The sequence below is a fragment of the Dermochelys coriacea genome, chromosome 11, assembly GCF_009764565.3.
Source record: "Dermochelys coriacea isolate rDerCor1 chromosome 11, rDerCor1.pri.v4, whole genome shotgun sequence".
NCBI classification, from domain to species: Eukaryota; Metazoa; Chordata; order Testudines; family Dermochelyidae; genus Dermochelys; species Dermochelys coriacea.
Window position 1 is genome coordinate 57,759,535 of NC_050078.2, and position 14,823 is coordinate 57,774,357.

Below are 14,823 nucleotides of genomic sequence, written 5' to 3' on the forward strand. Positions count from 1 at the left end.
GCTAATCTTTGCAGTGAGGACACTGGCTAAATCACTCAAGTCCAATCCCTTCCCACAATTTCCTCTGTATGCCCAGAAGGACAAACATGTTCTCCGACAATTCACTTGGAATCAGAGTAGCTAAACTTACTGCACCACTAAGAACCATGGGATGCTCCTAGCAGCTCACACAAGTACAGTACAGCACCACGGATGCGGCCAAGTGGTTGTGGATGCGGCCAAGTGGACATCCTCAGGTATGGCTTTGCAATGTGGCCACTCACACCTGAGTTTGGCCAACCATAGTTCTTACACTTGAGTGCCAATCACCCAAGTTAATTCTGCAGTGAAGACATACCCTCAGTGCGTTTCATATACAACTACAGCCGAGCAAATAATTTCCAGCTAATAATGATTAGTAGTAATAGTAATTGATTAATTTAACCTCTTTTTCTTTGGGTACTATGTCCATGAACAGATCATGACTTCCTCAAATGTATTCATTAGTTACTCAGATATGTTTTTGTGCTTTGGTTTGGTTGCTGTTGCTTTAAAATTTCTAAGGATGATAAACAGTCTATTATAAATATTTTATAGTGGAGATAAGAAATTTGAACTGTGGTGATTAGCATGATCACATGGTACTAGTTTTGTTCTATGATTGGATAAGTGTGACATTTTTATAATTTGGAGATTGGCTTGAAATCCCTCAGTGAGAGGTAGAGGAGGAGGATTAGGAAAATCTGAACCTTTTCCTTTCAGGGCAGCAAAGCCTTGTCCAAGACATCATTCATCATTACAGTGCTGTCAGATGTACTGCCTGGGTGAAGAGTTTAAATTTAATCTTCACTCTTTATAGTCGCACAAATGTAATTGGTTTTGTATTAGTTGTAAAGTGTGTGGAGTTAGATCCGTATTTGGTTCATTTACTTCTTTCTATCCCAAACTCTGGTAAAAGATTTTCAGAGCCCCATCCATTGGCCACTTCAAGAGATGTACTATCTCATACAAAACATACCACTTATAATGCAAATCCTAGACTCTGAAAAGTTAAAACTGATCAAACTTGATAGCTCATAGGTTTGTAGAACGTGGCTTAGGCAAATTCACTTTTACATTTGAGAGAATATTTGAAGAAAATGTTTGTATTCATAAAGCTCTAGGTACAACTTTTGATATAGTAAGTAAGACTAGTTATTTTTAATCAGCTGTCAAATGCTATTTATTAATTGGGTTCTTGTTTGTAGTTCTATAATAGATACTTCAAGTACACTTTTTCAGGAAGATGGGAGCCTGGCAAACAGTGAAAGCTTGGGCATAATTCCATTCAATTAATTGCCCCCCCCTTTGTTTTTTTGTTTTTTGTTTTTTTTTTTTTTACACATAAAGAATGTTTAGATTCCTGAACAAAAACAATCTCCGTAGATTGCTTTATTAAAAAGAGAAAAACAGGGCCAGCCTGAAATTGTAGTAACAGTGCTCTTGAGGAGACTCAGATTCAGCAATGACCTTGAGATTCTAACTCATCAGTTTGGTGGAAGTTTTTCAAGCCATGGAAATGGTTGGATCCTGGGAATAGTATCCTGTCAGCACTGCTCTTCAGAATGTTCTAACAGCAAATAGATGGAGTGGCAAATCAGTAGCATTGAGAAAAGCAATATGTCTTTGCATTCAGCTACAATCAGGTACCATAACGGTAGCCACTCACTAAAAGCATAAGGGTGAGGTGAAGGGTAATAAAAAGAAAAAATTAAGCAGCAAGATTAAATAGTTTAGAAACCTTCTGCTCCTCCCCGATCAGTTGGAGGGGATGTAGAAGATTGCATGCTATAATAAATGGGACTGTGGCAAACAAAAAATCTTTAGAGTTATCTAATGATATTAGTATAATTGCTTAATTCTGTGAAATATGCAGGAACTGTTAATTCCAATATCTGTAATTACATTTAGTTAATACATTTTATTATCATAATTAGTGCTACATTTTGGGTCAGGCAAAATTCATTCACCAGTGCTCCACAGGTTTTCTTTGTAATAAAACATGGTATTTTAGTTTTGGTGTAATAGACATTCTTCTTACAAATGCATTTACTTGGGACCAAATCCTATCCACGACTTATATCCAGATGACTTCAATAGAATTAATTCATGCAGTTTGACTAGTATAATTTGGCAAATAAGATTAATCACTTTTACAGTGTTTTTCATCCATAGATCTCAAAGTGTTTTACTGTGATGGGTAAAAAATATTATTTCCACTTTACAGGTAGAGAAACTGAGGCACAGAACTGTTACATCAAATACTTAAATGCCATTGAGTCAGTGGTATAAGAGAAACCAGCTTATTTCAGGAAAGAAGGAATTTTAAAGGTTAAAAGGTTAAGAATACCATAAAAACAGAGTTTTGACTTTCCCTTACAGATATTTTGTATTTAGAAAAAGTATTTCATAGAGGTCTGAAACAAATATTTTCAAGTTTAGTCACCAATTGAACACGTCTCACACTATATTCACACTTACTACAGGGTGGTAATAATTTGTTAGCATGTCAAATTTGGTCAGAAAATTTGATTACTAACTTTGATCTCAGAATGAATTGAGGGTACAAACAGACAATTGCTGATGGTTTTTCTCCTAATCATTAAAACATGCTCTGATGAGATGTATAGTCCTTAACTCTAAAGCAAGGAGTCAGAATTTTCTGTTGCCTTTCGCATGTTTAGAAAATTCAAACCACCATTGCAACCGGGAGTTAAAGAAAGACTAGTTGTTGACAGCACATGCAACATTAACATTAAAGGGACTGTTGTGATGTCTGCAGTGTTTGATATAAAACATACAGAAGTAGTATCCTCGTTTGGGTACTTATACAACTGAAAATCTTATTTACAAAGGAGTATAGGCATCAGTGTTGTCTAATTAACCAGTTTGCAGGTCTATTTCTTTGGTCACTTGTAAAAATCACCTTAGGTGCTCTTCTTAAGACTGTCAAATTGTATTGTTTCACTTACCATTTTCATCTACTGCTAGTACGCACGCCCCCTTAGCCAGCAACTCCTCAACCACCATCTTTAGGCCATTTCGTGCAGCAATATGGAGTGGGCTACAAAACATAACACTCTAGATTCAAGCATTTGACACGTCTGGTTAAGTAACACACAAGAGCATGTTCAGTTGCTTTTCTGGATCCTCAGTATTGTATTCCAGATAGATTTTAAATAGCATCACATCTTTTAAATGTAAAATTTAAATTCGACATCTATAAAACATCTTGTTTTTACATACACACAAGAATGCACACACACGCTCTTTCTGTATGTGCATGCACATATGTGTGTGTGTATAGATAGAGAGAAGAGGAACTCATAGTGACGCTGTATATAGTGCATGTGTAACCAGGGTGTGGTGTTCTGTACCATCAAATGGCAGAGACCACTTAGAGTAAAATTAGAGTTAAAAAGCCAGTTGGTTTTTAGCTCATACAGTAGAAGCTCATGCACTAAGCTCCAGAGGCCCCAGGTTCGATCCCGCCTGCCGACAACCGGGGTCTGTCAGCACTACTCATGCATAACACTTTTCATTATAAAATATTTACTTGAAAAGCTCTCACACCTCCCTTGTTTGCAGCAGACCTTTGATATTTGGCAGGGGAATTAACCTCAGTCTAGTGAAATGGCTTTTCTTTGTCCCATCTTCAGTTTGGCTAAAATAGAATATCTTAGTTTAGCTAAAAATTCACTATTTCACTTTCTCTCCTTTGGGTTCTGCAGGAAAATTCTGGCAGGATGCCAGAATCATTTATACATTTTGTGGCTAGGCCCTATCACTGTTGAAGTACTAGGGTGTGGAGAGAAGCTACTCAGCACTGTTGCAATACATCCCAATTGGTAATCAAAGCATCCCTTCTCTCTCCCTGGAGAGGGTCTGTGGTGTTTTCACCTCTTCTCCAGGGGCGAAGCCTCCATCAGCCTTCCACACCTGCTCTCGTCAGTGGGAGCAAATCAACCCCTCAGTCTACAAGATAGGTCTTGATCCTACCCTTAGATACATGGCTGCATCATTATGTGCAGCACCATTGCCGACCCCAAACATTCAAAAACCATGAGTCACAGATTACAGCGTGGGCAGTGACAGAACCCCTTACTGGTCTGGGCCTGTACAATTTGCTATATTGTCACCTCTGGAGAACTATCTCTGAGCTCCCCGGAACAGTATTTGATGCACTTCCTGTTAGTCTGGGAGGCAAACAGATCAGGGTAGGGATTCCTCACTGAGTGAAGAAGCAGTTCACCACTGAGCTGTCAAACTCCCACTCATGATCAGTGGCAAAGTACCTGCTAAGGCTATTTGCGAGCCCATTGTTGGTTCCTAGGAGTACTCTGCTGATAGGGTAATATGGTTCTTGATACACCAGTTCAATAAACTTGACAGCTTTTATACACAGGGGAATGGATCTTGCATCTCCCTATTCGTTTATGTAGAATACGGTTGTCACGTTGTCTGACATGAGAATGTGGTGAGACTGGATTAATGGTAAGAATGGCTTGTATGCTTCTTGGACTGCTCTGAGCTCCAGAAGATGAATGTGTATCCTGGTTTCCGAGGGCATCCAAGTGTGACCATCTATGTAAGCCTCCAAACTAACAAAGAGGTATCTAAGATTATTGTCCTATTGGGTGTGGGGGATAGGAAAGGAATGCTCATGCACACTTATGCAAGATCTTTCCAGCAAGCCAGAGAGGCCTTTATTGTAGTGGGAATTGTCACTATCATGTTTATGCTGTGTTTACTCACACATGTTTATGCTGTTCGAAGCCAAGCCTGCAGGCAACGGAGTCGGAGTCTGGCAAATGGAGGTACTTAAGTACATGACTCCAAGTGACCCAGGAGAGTTAAACAAATCCAGACTGATGTCCGAGGGTGTGCATAACTTGATCTGTCAGGCTGCCCATGGCTTACAATCTGTCCATAGGGAGATAAGCTCTTGCTCTGACTGAGACTGGTCACTCCTATGAAATCTATAGTCTGTGTCAAAGTCACAGTAGACTTTTCCATGTTCACAAAGGTTCCCAGAGATGCTAGGAGACAAAGTAGCAATGAGGTCAGTGCTATGACTTTTGGACATGTCCTGACTTTCACAAGCCAGTCATCTAGATACAGGAAGGTGGTGGAATCACCCTGAGTTGCGCTGCTGTTATGGAAAACACTTTTGTGAAGACCCTGGATGCAGTTGCTAGACCAAACCAAAGTGTCCTGTATTGACAATGGTTGGGACCCACCAGAAATCTGAGGAATCTTCTGTGGGAAGGGTGAATATTAGTGTGAAAGTACAAATTTTTCATATTGAGAGCTGTGAACCATATGTCTTTATCCATGGATGGTATTATTGATGACAATCTAACCATGCAGAAGTTTAGCTTGCAAATAAATATATTGAGTTGCTGCAGATTGAGAGTGGGTCTCCACCCTTCTCATATTTGGAATAAAACCCTTTTCCTTGATTTTTCTTTTCCTTGCTCCCCACTGGAAGAGGAATTTTACTCCTAATGTAGGATCTCCTCATGAGAATGGTCTCTGAAGAGAGACGGAAAGAAATTTTGGCAGGATTGGGAGCAAATGGAATAGCCAGAATGGATGATATCTAGCACCCACGTATCCTTTGTTATTGCCCCCAGCTGTGGGAAAATTGTGCTATGTGTCCACCAAAGGAGATCTTGTAATTGGGTGGAGATGGCATCAACATTAGTTCGTAGCTCCCAAGTGTCCCATCAAAAGTATCTTTTGGCTGATGGGGAGGGACAGACGATGGAGGCCAGGTAGCTGTAGTAGAGGTGGATGGGGCAGTCTCTCTCTATTTTTGCATCTTCTGCTCTTTGCAAGGTAGCTCCTAAGAGCATTGGTAAAGACCTCAGCTTGTAAGACTGCTTATGGTACTTCCTCTTCGGGGCTGGTCTATATACACCCTGCCCTGGAGTCTTTTAGTGAGTGCAATGACTTGTCTATCTTCTGGTTGAAAACACTGACTTATTCAAAAGACTAGTGTTCTGTACCTCCCCGGAACCCCAAAAATGTAGCTAAAATTCTCAGCACATCACTATAGCTCTCGAAGCAATATTGGCAGTGTTGACTGCAGCCTGTAATGAGGTTCTTGCCACTAATCTTTCCTCACCAATAAGGGCTTGAAATTGAGCCCTTTCCTCCTGGGATAACTTGCCTTTAAAACTCAGGAACTTAGAATATTTTGCCAGAAAGTCCTGGTAGTTGGTAATTCTAAATTGGAGGCTGATGGAATTGAACACTTTTCTCCCCTAAACTTTTGACTTCCTTATTGCACAGGTTGTCCTTGGGAGCTGTTGGCTGGACCTTTTTGTGATTGTTTGGATGACTAGGGAGTATGAGGCAGGGTCAGAGAACAAGAACTCCACTTCCTTTGCTGGGACAAAGTACCGCTTTTCCATCCTCTTAGGTGTAGGAGCACATGTAACTGGTATGTGCCATTCAGTTCTTGCTGGTTCTAGTATGGCCTCATTCACTGGGAGTGCTATTTGGCTAGACTCATTAGGCTGTAGGATGTCAAAGAGCTTGTGTTGTAAGTCCTGGACCTCCTCTGAGGGGAACTGGAGCTTTTCTGCTACTCTCTGAAGCACATGCTGGTGACAGACTTTCTCAGAGATTTACTCTTTAATTTTTCTGTGTAGAGACAGAATTTGAGGCTACCTTTGGTGAGATCTTTGATGCCATGGATGCAATCAGTGCCATGATACTGCCTACATCTCTAGCGGCCTCTGGTGTCCGAGATGTTGATGTAGTCATACTGGGAGGCCTATGCACAGGAAGGCCCTCTGCCCCTGGATCTGAACCGGTCTTAAGGCTTGTTGCATCACTAGGAGCATCCTCCTCCTATTGTTTCAGAATCTACCCTTGAAGTAAGTGTAGATCTTGCACTTACTGGGTATATGAGCATCTCCCAAACAGCAGAGGATCTGAGAATGAGTGTCACTGATAAGGAAAACTTCACTGCAGGAGAAGCACCTTTTAAATCCCTGGGACCCCAGCATCACCAAGCAAAAGAACAAAAACATGATTTCCTAAATAGCTGAAATCTCTATATCTATAAATGATATTTTTTCCTAAGGGAAAGGAAAAAAAAGGGGGACAACTGTTCCAACAACTATAAACCATATAAAATAGCTAACTATATACTAACTAGCTAACTAACTAACCGCTGAATACTAAAGAGAACAAACACACAGTAGACCAGTGTTTCTCAACTTATGGCCCAGTCAGCACACAGCTGAGGCCCATGTGACGTCCTCAGGGCTATACAAGTAGTATTGGATGTGGCCCACAATGGTAAATAGATTGAGAACCACTGCAGTAGACCCTGTAGTAGGTGATGGAGAAGGAACTGAGGGCAGTTCGCCTGACATAGCCTAAAATGTATGTGGTGCACTCACAGGCCAAATGGGCACTGCTACCAAACAGCTTCGCATGTGAATTGGTGCACCCACAGGGACTCTACTCGAAGAACAATAAAAAGTTATTGCTAGCCTTCCTTCATCAGATCGAGCCAGGAGCACCCATCCTCTCATCCATAAAATCTGAAAAAGGACAAGATTTCTTCAGGACCCATTGTGGGCATTACACTAGTTGCCCTTCTTTCCTTGGGGGCTAGAAATGAATTTTTCCCTTACCACCAGATTGGTCAAGACAGAGTGAGATTTTTTTTTTGGCCTTTCCCACAGTAGGTTTGGGACCCAGTGAGGTGGAGCAAGGTTGGGAGAATAGGTTATAATGTCACAATTTAGTATATAAAATGAATGACAGATGTCCAGTGCAATGGAAGGGTTACAGTTATTGGATGAAATGGACTGGAAAAGGATCAGAAGGAAAGCATCCCTTAAGGGAGCTGAAGAAGGAGGGTTAGGAGCTCCTACGTCTGGTACAGTGGGTAGCCAACTCTCCTCCTTTTCTAGCCCCCCCTTTAGCCCTCATATGAGGAAAGGAGGCAAGGTCCAACCACGCTGGGGATTATGTGGAAGTAATTAAGGAACTGATGATGACCTGCACTGTACAATTTATGGCTGGGTACTTCCAGATATTTTAAGTGAACAAAGTTGTGACTTAACTAAGCCACATCCACTGCCTCGTATCTTTCTTTTGGTGTGGCCTGACAATGTGTGGATTAGACCCTACTACTTTCCTAAAGACCAATATGGTCTTTAGGAAAAAAAAGTGTTGCTCTTCTTTAACTTACTTTGTTTAGTCTGCAAGGGATAATACTTATTTATTTATTAAAGATATTAGGAGTCACATTCAACACAACAGGCTAAGATTTCTGCTTTATTGACTGGAAAACCTATATTTGTTATTAAAAGACTAAAGCAGCTGATCTTCACAGAAACACCTTATACTACATGCTCCACAGGACTAAATATAGCTGATTATATTCCTCAAGATACTCCAAAATTCAACAGTTTTCAGATATTCTACCACAATGAAACATTTTACAATTATTATTTTTTTAATTACACACTTATGAAAAATCTAAGTAACGATAATTTGAAATTCCAAATCTGAATTTTCCGATAAAAACAATACATAAGAGCACAAGAGAATAAATAGTAAAATTATTTCAGCATTTACTTACGTCTGCAATGCATTATTTTTTGCATTAATAAGGCTCTGTTCTTGGATCTTGTCAAGTATTAACAAGGCACATTTTTCATGACCCTAATATTAAAAAGAAAAATACATAAATGTTATCCTGCAGAGGGTTTTAAAATTGAGGCAACATAAATTAAAAATACAAATCCAAATTTAAAAATGCATTTAGAATTACAAACATGCTTCTGAGTTTATAAAAAGGTATATACTTGATGAATTTCAAAGGCCAGGAGACACAGATTGCAATCCCAACCATTATTACTGGGTGAATTTTAAGTAATCCAAATGTGCCAATTGTGGCTTTTTTTTCCTTTAAAACACTGCATGCCTTATAAATATAGACCCTACTTTAAACTGAATTTGAATCTATGTCTTCATGAAACAGTAGTGATCTTTTGAAAGAGCAGTTAACTGATTGTATATATTTTTTTAAAATAAATAAGCAATATTTAGCACTAGTAATAGTACTTCTTTGACCTTTAAATGACTGATTGCTTATGCATTTTAATGAGGCAACGAAACTTTAAATAATTTTTTTCAATTAAATAGTTGAAGAAGTATTTTCCCCCGGTATGATAAGGGCACTATTGACAATTAAACTTTCCAAAGATTTTATTAAACAATGCAGAATTGGGCCACAATTCTGCAACTTCTTCTGCATGAGTGCAGGGGTCAGCCTGGGCGGAGCAAGTTGCAGGGTTGGGATTTTGGGGTATAGGTGTCTAGCACAGGTATCCATTCCTTGAAGGTGGTTTAGCGCCAAAGGTACCATATTAAACAGCTGATATGAGATGCTAACAAATAAATATAGCTGATGCATCTTTATAAAAAAATGTGGGGGAGAAGGGGTACAGCAAAGAGGCCTTGAACAAACTTGATCTCTACTAGACTCCCACCTATTAAAAGCTGCAATCGAAAAAGAAAAACCTGTTAAGGGAACGAGGGCATTTCTTTCTTGCTAAGCCAGGTAATAGCAGCAGCCGAATAGGAGGAGAGAGAGGAGGTGAAGCCTACTGAGGTTACTAAATATGTGGACACAGAGTCTGGAAAAGAAAGCCATGACCAAACCTGATCTCTGCCTCAACTTTTTTAAGATCTTGGCATCATCCTGAACAGGAAATTTCTGTCCCTTTCCACAGAAATTGAAGAAATTATGTAAATCTGTATTATACTACACTACAGTCAGACTATTCACAATGGTCTCATAGCTTCTTCACATTAGAAATATTTCCTTATTCTTGTTACCAGTATCTCAAAAGTAGTAAGATATAGCAGCCTATATTTGTCTTGCCTCTCAGATTACTGTAACCTTGCTGGATAGGCTGAAGAGCAAGCCAACTCTACTACATTTCCTCCCTCCTCTTTCCCTGCCCAAGTTTGTGTATATCACAGCTTCATTGACTCAGGATTTAATTGGCCTGAGAAATGAATGTCTTCAATACACTGCCAACACCTTGTTTTAAATACCTCTTCAATGCACACATATATAATATATATAATGCGAGTCTGTGTGTGCGCGCATGCATGTAGTCTACAAAGTTCCTTAACATACTTTACTGCTAGCCAAGTGCAAGGGTGTATTCAAGTCCTTATCCTTTACAGTCAAATCAGCCTTGGCACTGTTCACCAAAAAATCTGAAATACAGAAACAAATAACATGGGATAAATACTACCGATTGATGCACATGCAAACTGTAAAGGAGAAAATTAACTCCAGTCTCCATAATATGTGCACACAGTACTGTACATGGTGAAATAGATTCTTATTCTATATAAACCATTCAAATGTGGAGGAAAAATTATCAATGAACAAATTGTAATTTGTGCAGTTAATCAGCAATCAAACCAAAGCTAACAGCTGGTTGAAAATGGAAAACTGTTAATTAAATGTTCATTTTACCCAAAACTGTCAGTTCAAATGTAGTCTAATACTGTATATATTTTAATTTGACTGATGAAATCGGCAGCATCAGAATGGAAGTTTTAGCCTGAAACAGTCCACCCAGTTAACAACTGTGGATCCGGCTTGGAAAGATTTAAGTGGGTTCTGCTGACTCATATCTTTGGGGGAGATAATGGGTGTAGCAATCCAGGATGTGGGTTACGCAGTCAAGCCTGGAGAGAAAGTATCAGTTAACAATTGCTATAGGATTTTTAGAAAAAATAAGTCCAGACTCAACTTACAGTTGCCCATTCAAAACAATATTTTGTGCTTCAAAATACACATCTTTTAATAATTTAACTACAAAAGATTACTCTACTAGAAGGAGATTCTATTGCCCTGTAGAATCAGGGAAATGAAAAAAATGAAGGAATTAATACCAAGAGCACTGTTTAATCACACGCTACACGACTTGGCAGAAAAATGGGCATGGTTTATCCGTTATTGAAACTGTTTGCAAAGTGAAGTGAAAACAATGGACATAAGAATCCTGGGTGCAATAAACACATGAGACTTTTTAAAAATATGAAGCGAATTTCCTTTTACCCTTATACAAAATAGATGGACACACATTTAGGTATGTACGCTTAGTATCTCTTTGTATTTTAATTATAATCCCCAAGGGGGAGGGGGAACTGATAAAGCACTTGGATGGGTAAATTCAGTAGCCTTTGTTTTCTTTCAAGATTTACAGAAGCAAGTAGGTACCTACCTACAGCACCTACATGTCCATTTTCAGCTGCCATCATAAGTGGTGTTTTCCCTGAATTATCTGCAGCATTTACCAGTGCATTGTGATTTAAAAGAAGCTGCAAGCATTCCACGTGATCGGCAAAGGCTGCCGCATGCAGTGGAGTTCTAAGAGAAAAAACAGCATGATCATAGCTTTAAGATATTAAATGATCTATAAAGAATTACAATATTGTTGTTCCTTGTAGCCTTAAGCAGAACAATACAAGAAGTTTTGAAGCTTTTTTCCTATGAAACTTGAAACTTAAAACTCTCAACAAGGCAAGTTAGGATGCTACTCTCCTATAAGCAATAAAGGTAACAGCTGCATCCTCAGTGTTTGTACAATGAAAAGTCTAAAACCAGCAATAATCAGGTGGATCGAGTTGTGGACAAGCTCATAAAAACAGGATGTTTAACTTAACAGAACGTACTGCACAATGGAAAAAACTAGCAGTCCTCCCTATTATTCCTGATTTTTTTAATAAGCTTGTGATGTAGATAAAATGTAAGGAAAATTTGGATCTGGCCTTCTCATTATTAAAAAAATGCTACAGTATTCTACCTACAGTAATGACCTGAATACTGCAGTAACAATACTGTAACCCATGTTTGACAACATTACTGTAGAGCGTAGGGGTGATTTTATAAGGTTTGTAGCTCATGTTAATTTTGAGAGGATCTCACGACTCTAAGGATGGGTTCTCTGTCTCCACATGATAAGACTAAGACATTTGGGGAAAAGAAAATTGGGGGGCGAGAGTTGTTTCCAGCAGTGTCTGATGATTGGGTGTTGTTGTTTCATTTTGCTTTTTAGCTTTATTGTTATCTGGAGAACTATGAGAGTGAGGTATTTAATTTTAATTACATGACCACCATTTTATTTGTTGTAAGGGTACCCAGAGCATGCAATGGGCAGCAATTCAATTGTTATACAACTTTAACAAAACTAAATAAATACGTAGTGTGACGTTGCACTCCATATGTTTTATGGAAATATGCTAATTAGTGTGAATATAATGTAACTGGAATATGCTTTATGCAAAAGGTCTCTTGTAAGATATCATTACAAAGCTTATAATCTACAGTGTGTGTTCATCATATTTGTATGACTATCATTCTTGTATCTGAAGCCAGAAATATGAAGTATTACTCTGAGGTCCTACTGTAATTATGCAAAGTGTGGGCCATTAATTGTGACTTAGGATCTTGATGACTCCTATTAACTAGGACAATTGGTTGTGAATGGGTTTATTTACTTGCAAGCCTTCCTATGTACTGAGCTAGGTAATGAAGAATGAGGTCTTACAGTGATATGTGACCATGTCACATGATACTAGAATCCATCTTAAACCTGGTGCTTTTCCATTTAGAAGGAGGGGTTGGGACCCAGAAAGACAAAAGACTCCCGCCTTGGGCCAGAGCTATAAAAGGGGATGGAACAGAACAAAGGGGGCTGCCAGTCATGAGAAATCCTCTAGTTACCACCTGAGCTGGAACTAACAAGGACTGTACAAGGGGAAAGGATTGGGCCCAGACGAAGGAGTCGTCTAGTCTGTGAAAAAAGCTTATTGGAACACCTCAGAGGGTGAGATTTCCCTGTATTCAATTTCTTAATGTATTAGGCTTAGACTTGCATGTTTTGTTTTATTTTGCTTGGTAGCTTACTTTGTTCTGTCTGTTATTACTTGAAACCACTTGAATCCTACTTTTTATACTTAATAAAATCACTTTTGTTTACTAACAAACCCAGAGTAAGTGATTAATACCTGGGGGAACAAACAGCTGTGCATATCTCTCTATCAGTGTTATAGAGGGTCAACAATTTATGAGTTTACCCTGTATACGCTTTATACAGAATAAAAAGGATTTATTTTGGGGTTTGGATCCCATTGGGAACTGGGTGTCTGGGTGCTGGAGAGAGGTAATCTGCTGAGTGGTTTTCAGTTAAAGCCTGCAGCTTTGGGGGTGTGGTTCAGACCCGGGTCTGTGTTGCAGCAGGCTAGTGTGTCTGGCTCAACAAGGCAAGGTTCTGGAGTCCTAAGCCATCATGGAAAACGGGCTCAGAGGTAATTTCAGCACATAAGGTGACAGTCCCAAGGGGGTCTCTGTGACCAAACCCATCACACATAAAAATACACTGAGGAGATTCTCACTGTCCCAAATAAATTAAAGATTTGGATGTGTACATGACCCAGTTGACCCCAACTGTCATTCAGAGTCAGTAGTGTATTTTGTTTAATAAGCGTTCTTTCAGGGGGTTAAATACTTTTCAATCTTACTAATTATGGTCCTGCAAAACTGAATGGGCTTAAATGTTTTTGCTTAATCAAGGCCTATGTGAGGATGCATATATAGTTCTATTCTTATTTCATAACCCCCATCATCAAGTGCACTCTTAGCTCACAATTTTTATGTTTTACAACTAGGAATTAACTCAGCCTTTTTATTTGCCCCAAACTGGAGTCTACTATTTTCTTTTAACCATAAACAGCAATCTGAGAAGAGGGGGTAAAATAAAGCCTAACTACCACCATACTGGGTTCTGGTGAACAGCCCTTAGCCCTGGCATTTTAAAGAAAACAAAGTAATATTTATTTTGGTAGCAAAGTAAAATAATTAATATTCTCTCTAGAAGTGAATCACCACTTCCTTTGTTAAAGTTCAACTTCTGTGTCATCAGGAGCTGGTCTGACAAATTTTAACCCAGATGTAGATTAGTTGCACAAAGCAAAAATTATGATCTTAGACTGATTTATGAAGGTGAAATGCATTCTATTAAAAAAACTGAACTCTTACCTTCCTTTATCATCTTTACAGTTGACAATGCTGGCATCTATGGCCCCAATGAGCAGTGAAGCACAATTTTCATGATCATTTATTCTATAAAGGAAAGAACAATTCTTTTAAAGGAAAAAAGTCTAACTCTTTTCCACTCTGCCATACACACTTCATTCCCTTCCCCAATTGACAGTACATTAGTATTCCTTTCTGTATATTTGTAATGTGTCCCAATTAATTTTTGCTTTAAAAATATGGGCCTGATCCCAGCTGCTATAAATCAGTGTAGCCCCATTACAAACAAATTGCACTACTATTTTGGATTTGAATCACAAAAGAAAAATAGGCACTGGTCCTGCAATGGCTATGCACAGCCGATCCTTTCAACGGAGCTCTGCCGGCACAAAACAAGCTGAAAGTTCAATGCACTGATTAAACCTTAAAGCAAAACAAAACAAAAACCAAATACACACTTTCATATTCAACTGGAACACTTGTCAAGGTTTAAAATGGCTATGGGGAATCCTTCTCAGAAGTAAATTTGAAGTAGTGGCTCTGAGTGAACTCCCCAAAACTTCTTTAAACCCTTTAAATTAGTTTAAACTTAAATCACGTATCTGAACCTAGGCAATGCTCATATGTGTGGGTTTAAGTAAAAGTAACTTTTTTCAAACATTTAAAGTATTCAAAAGGTCTCACTATTTCCAAGGAGTTGAGAGTGTGGG

General features: G+C 38.9%; 1 protein-coding gene across 13 annotated transcripts in view; it reads right to left on the reverse strand.

Moving 5' to 3' along the window:
• Positions 1–14,823, reverse strand: part of ANKRD44 (ankyrin repeat domain 44) — a 206,770-nt gene that overhangs the window by 5,881 nt on the left and 186,066 nt on the right. For all 13 annotated transcript variants that reach the window (XM_038422511.2, XM_043505515.1, XM_038422508.2 and 10 more), the window contains 5 exons: positions 14,117–14,200; positions 11,301–11,446; positions 10,199–10,281; positions 8,630–8,712; positions 2,991–3,082 (listed from right to left, as the gene is read on the reverse strand). In XM_038422511.2, the coding sequence (XP_038278439.1) occupies positions 2,991–3,082; positions 8,630–8,712; positions 10,199–10,281; positions 11,301–11,446; positions 14,117–14,200 (488 nt within the window). The remainder of the gene's footprint in view (positions 1–2,990; positions 3,083–8,629; positions 8,713–10,198; positions 10,282–11,300; positions 11,447–14,116; positions 14,201–14,823) is intronic.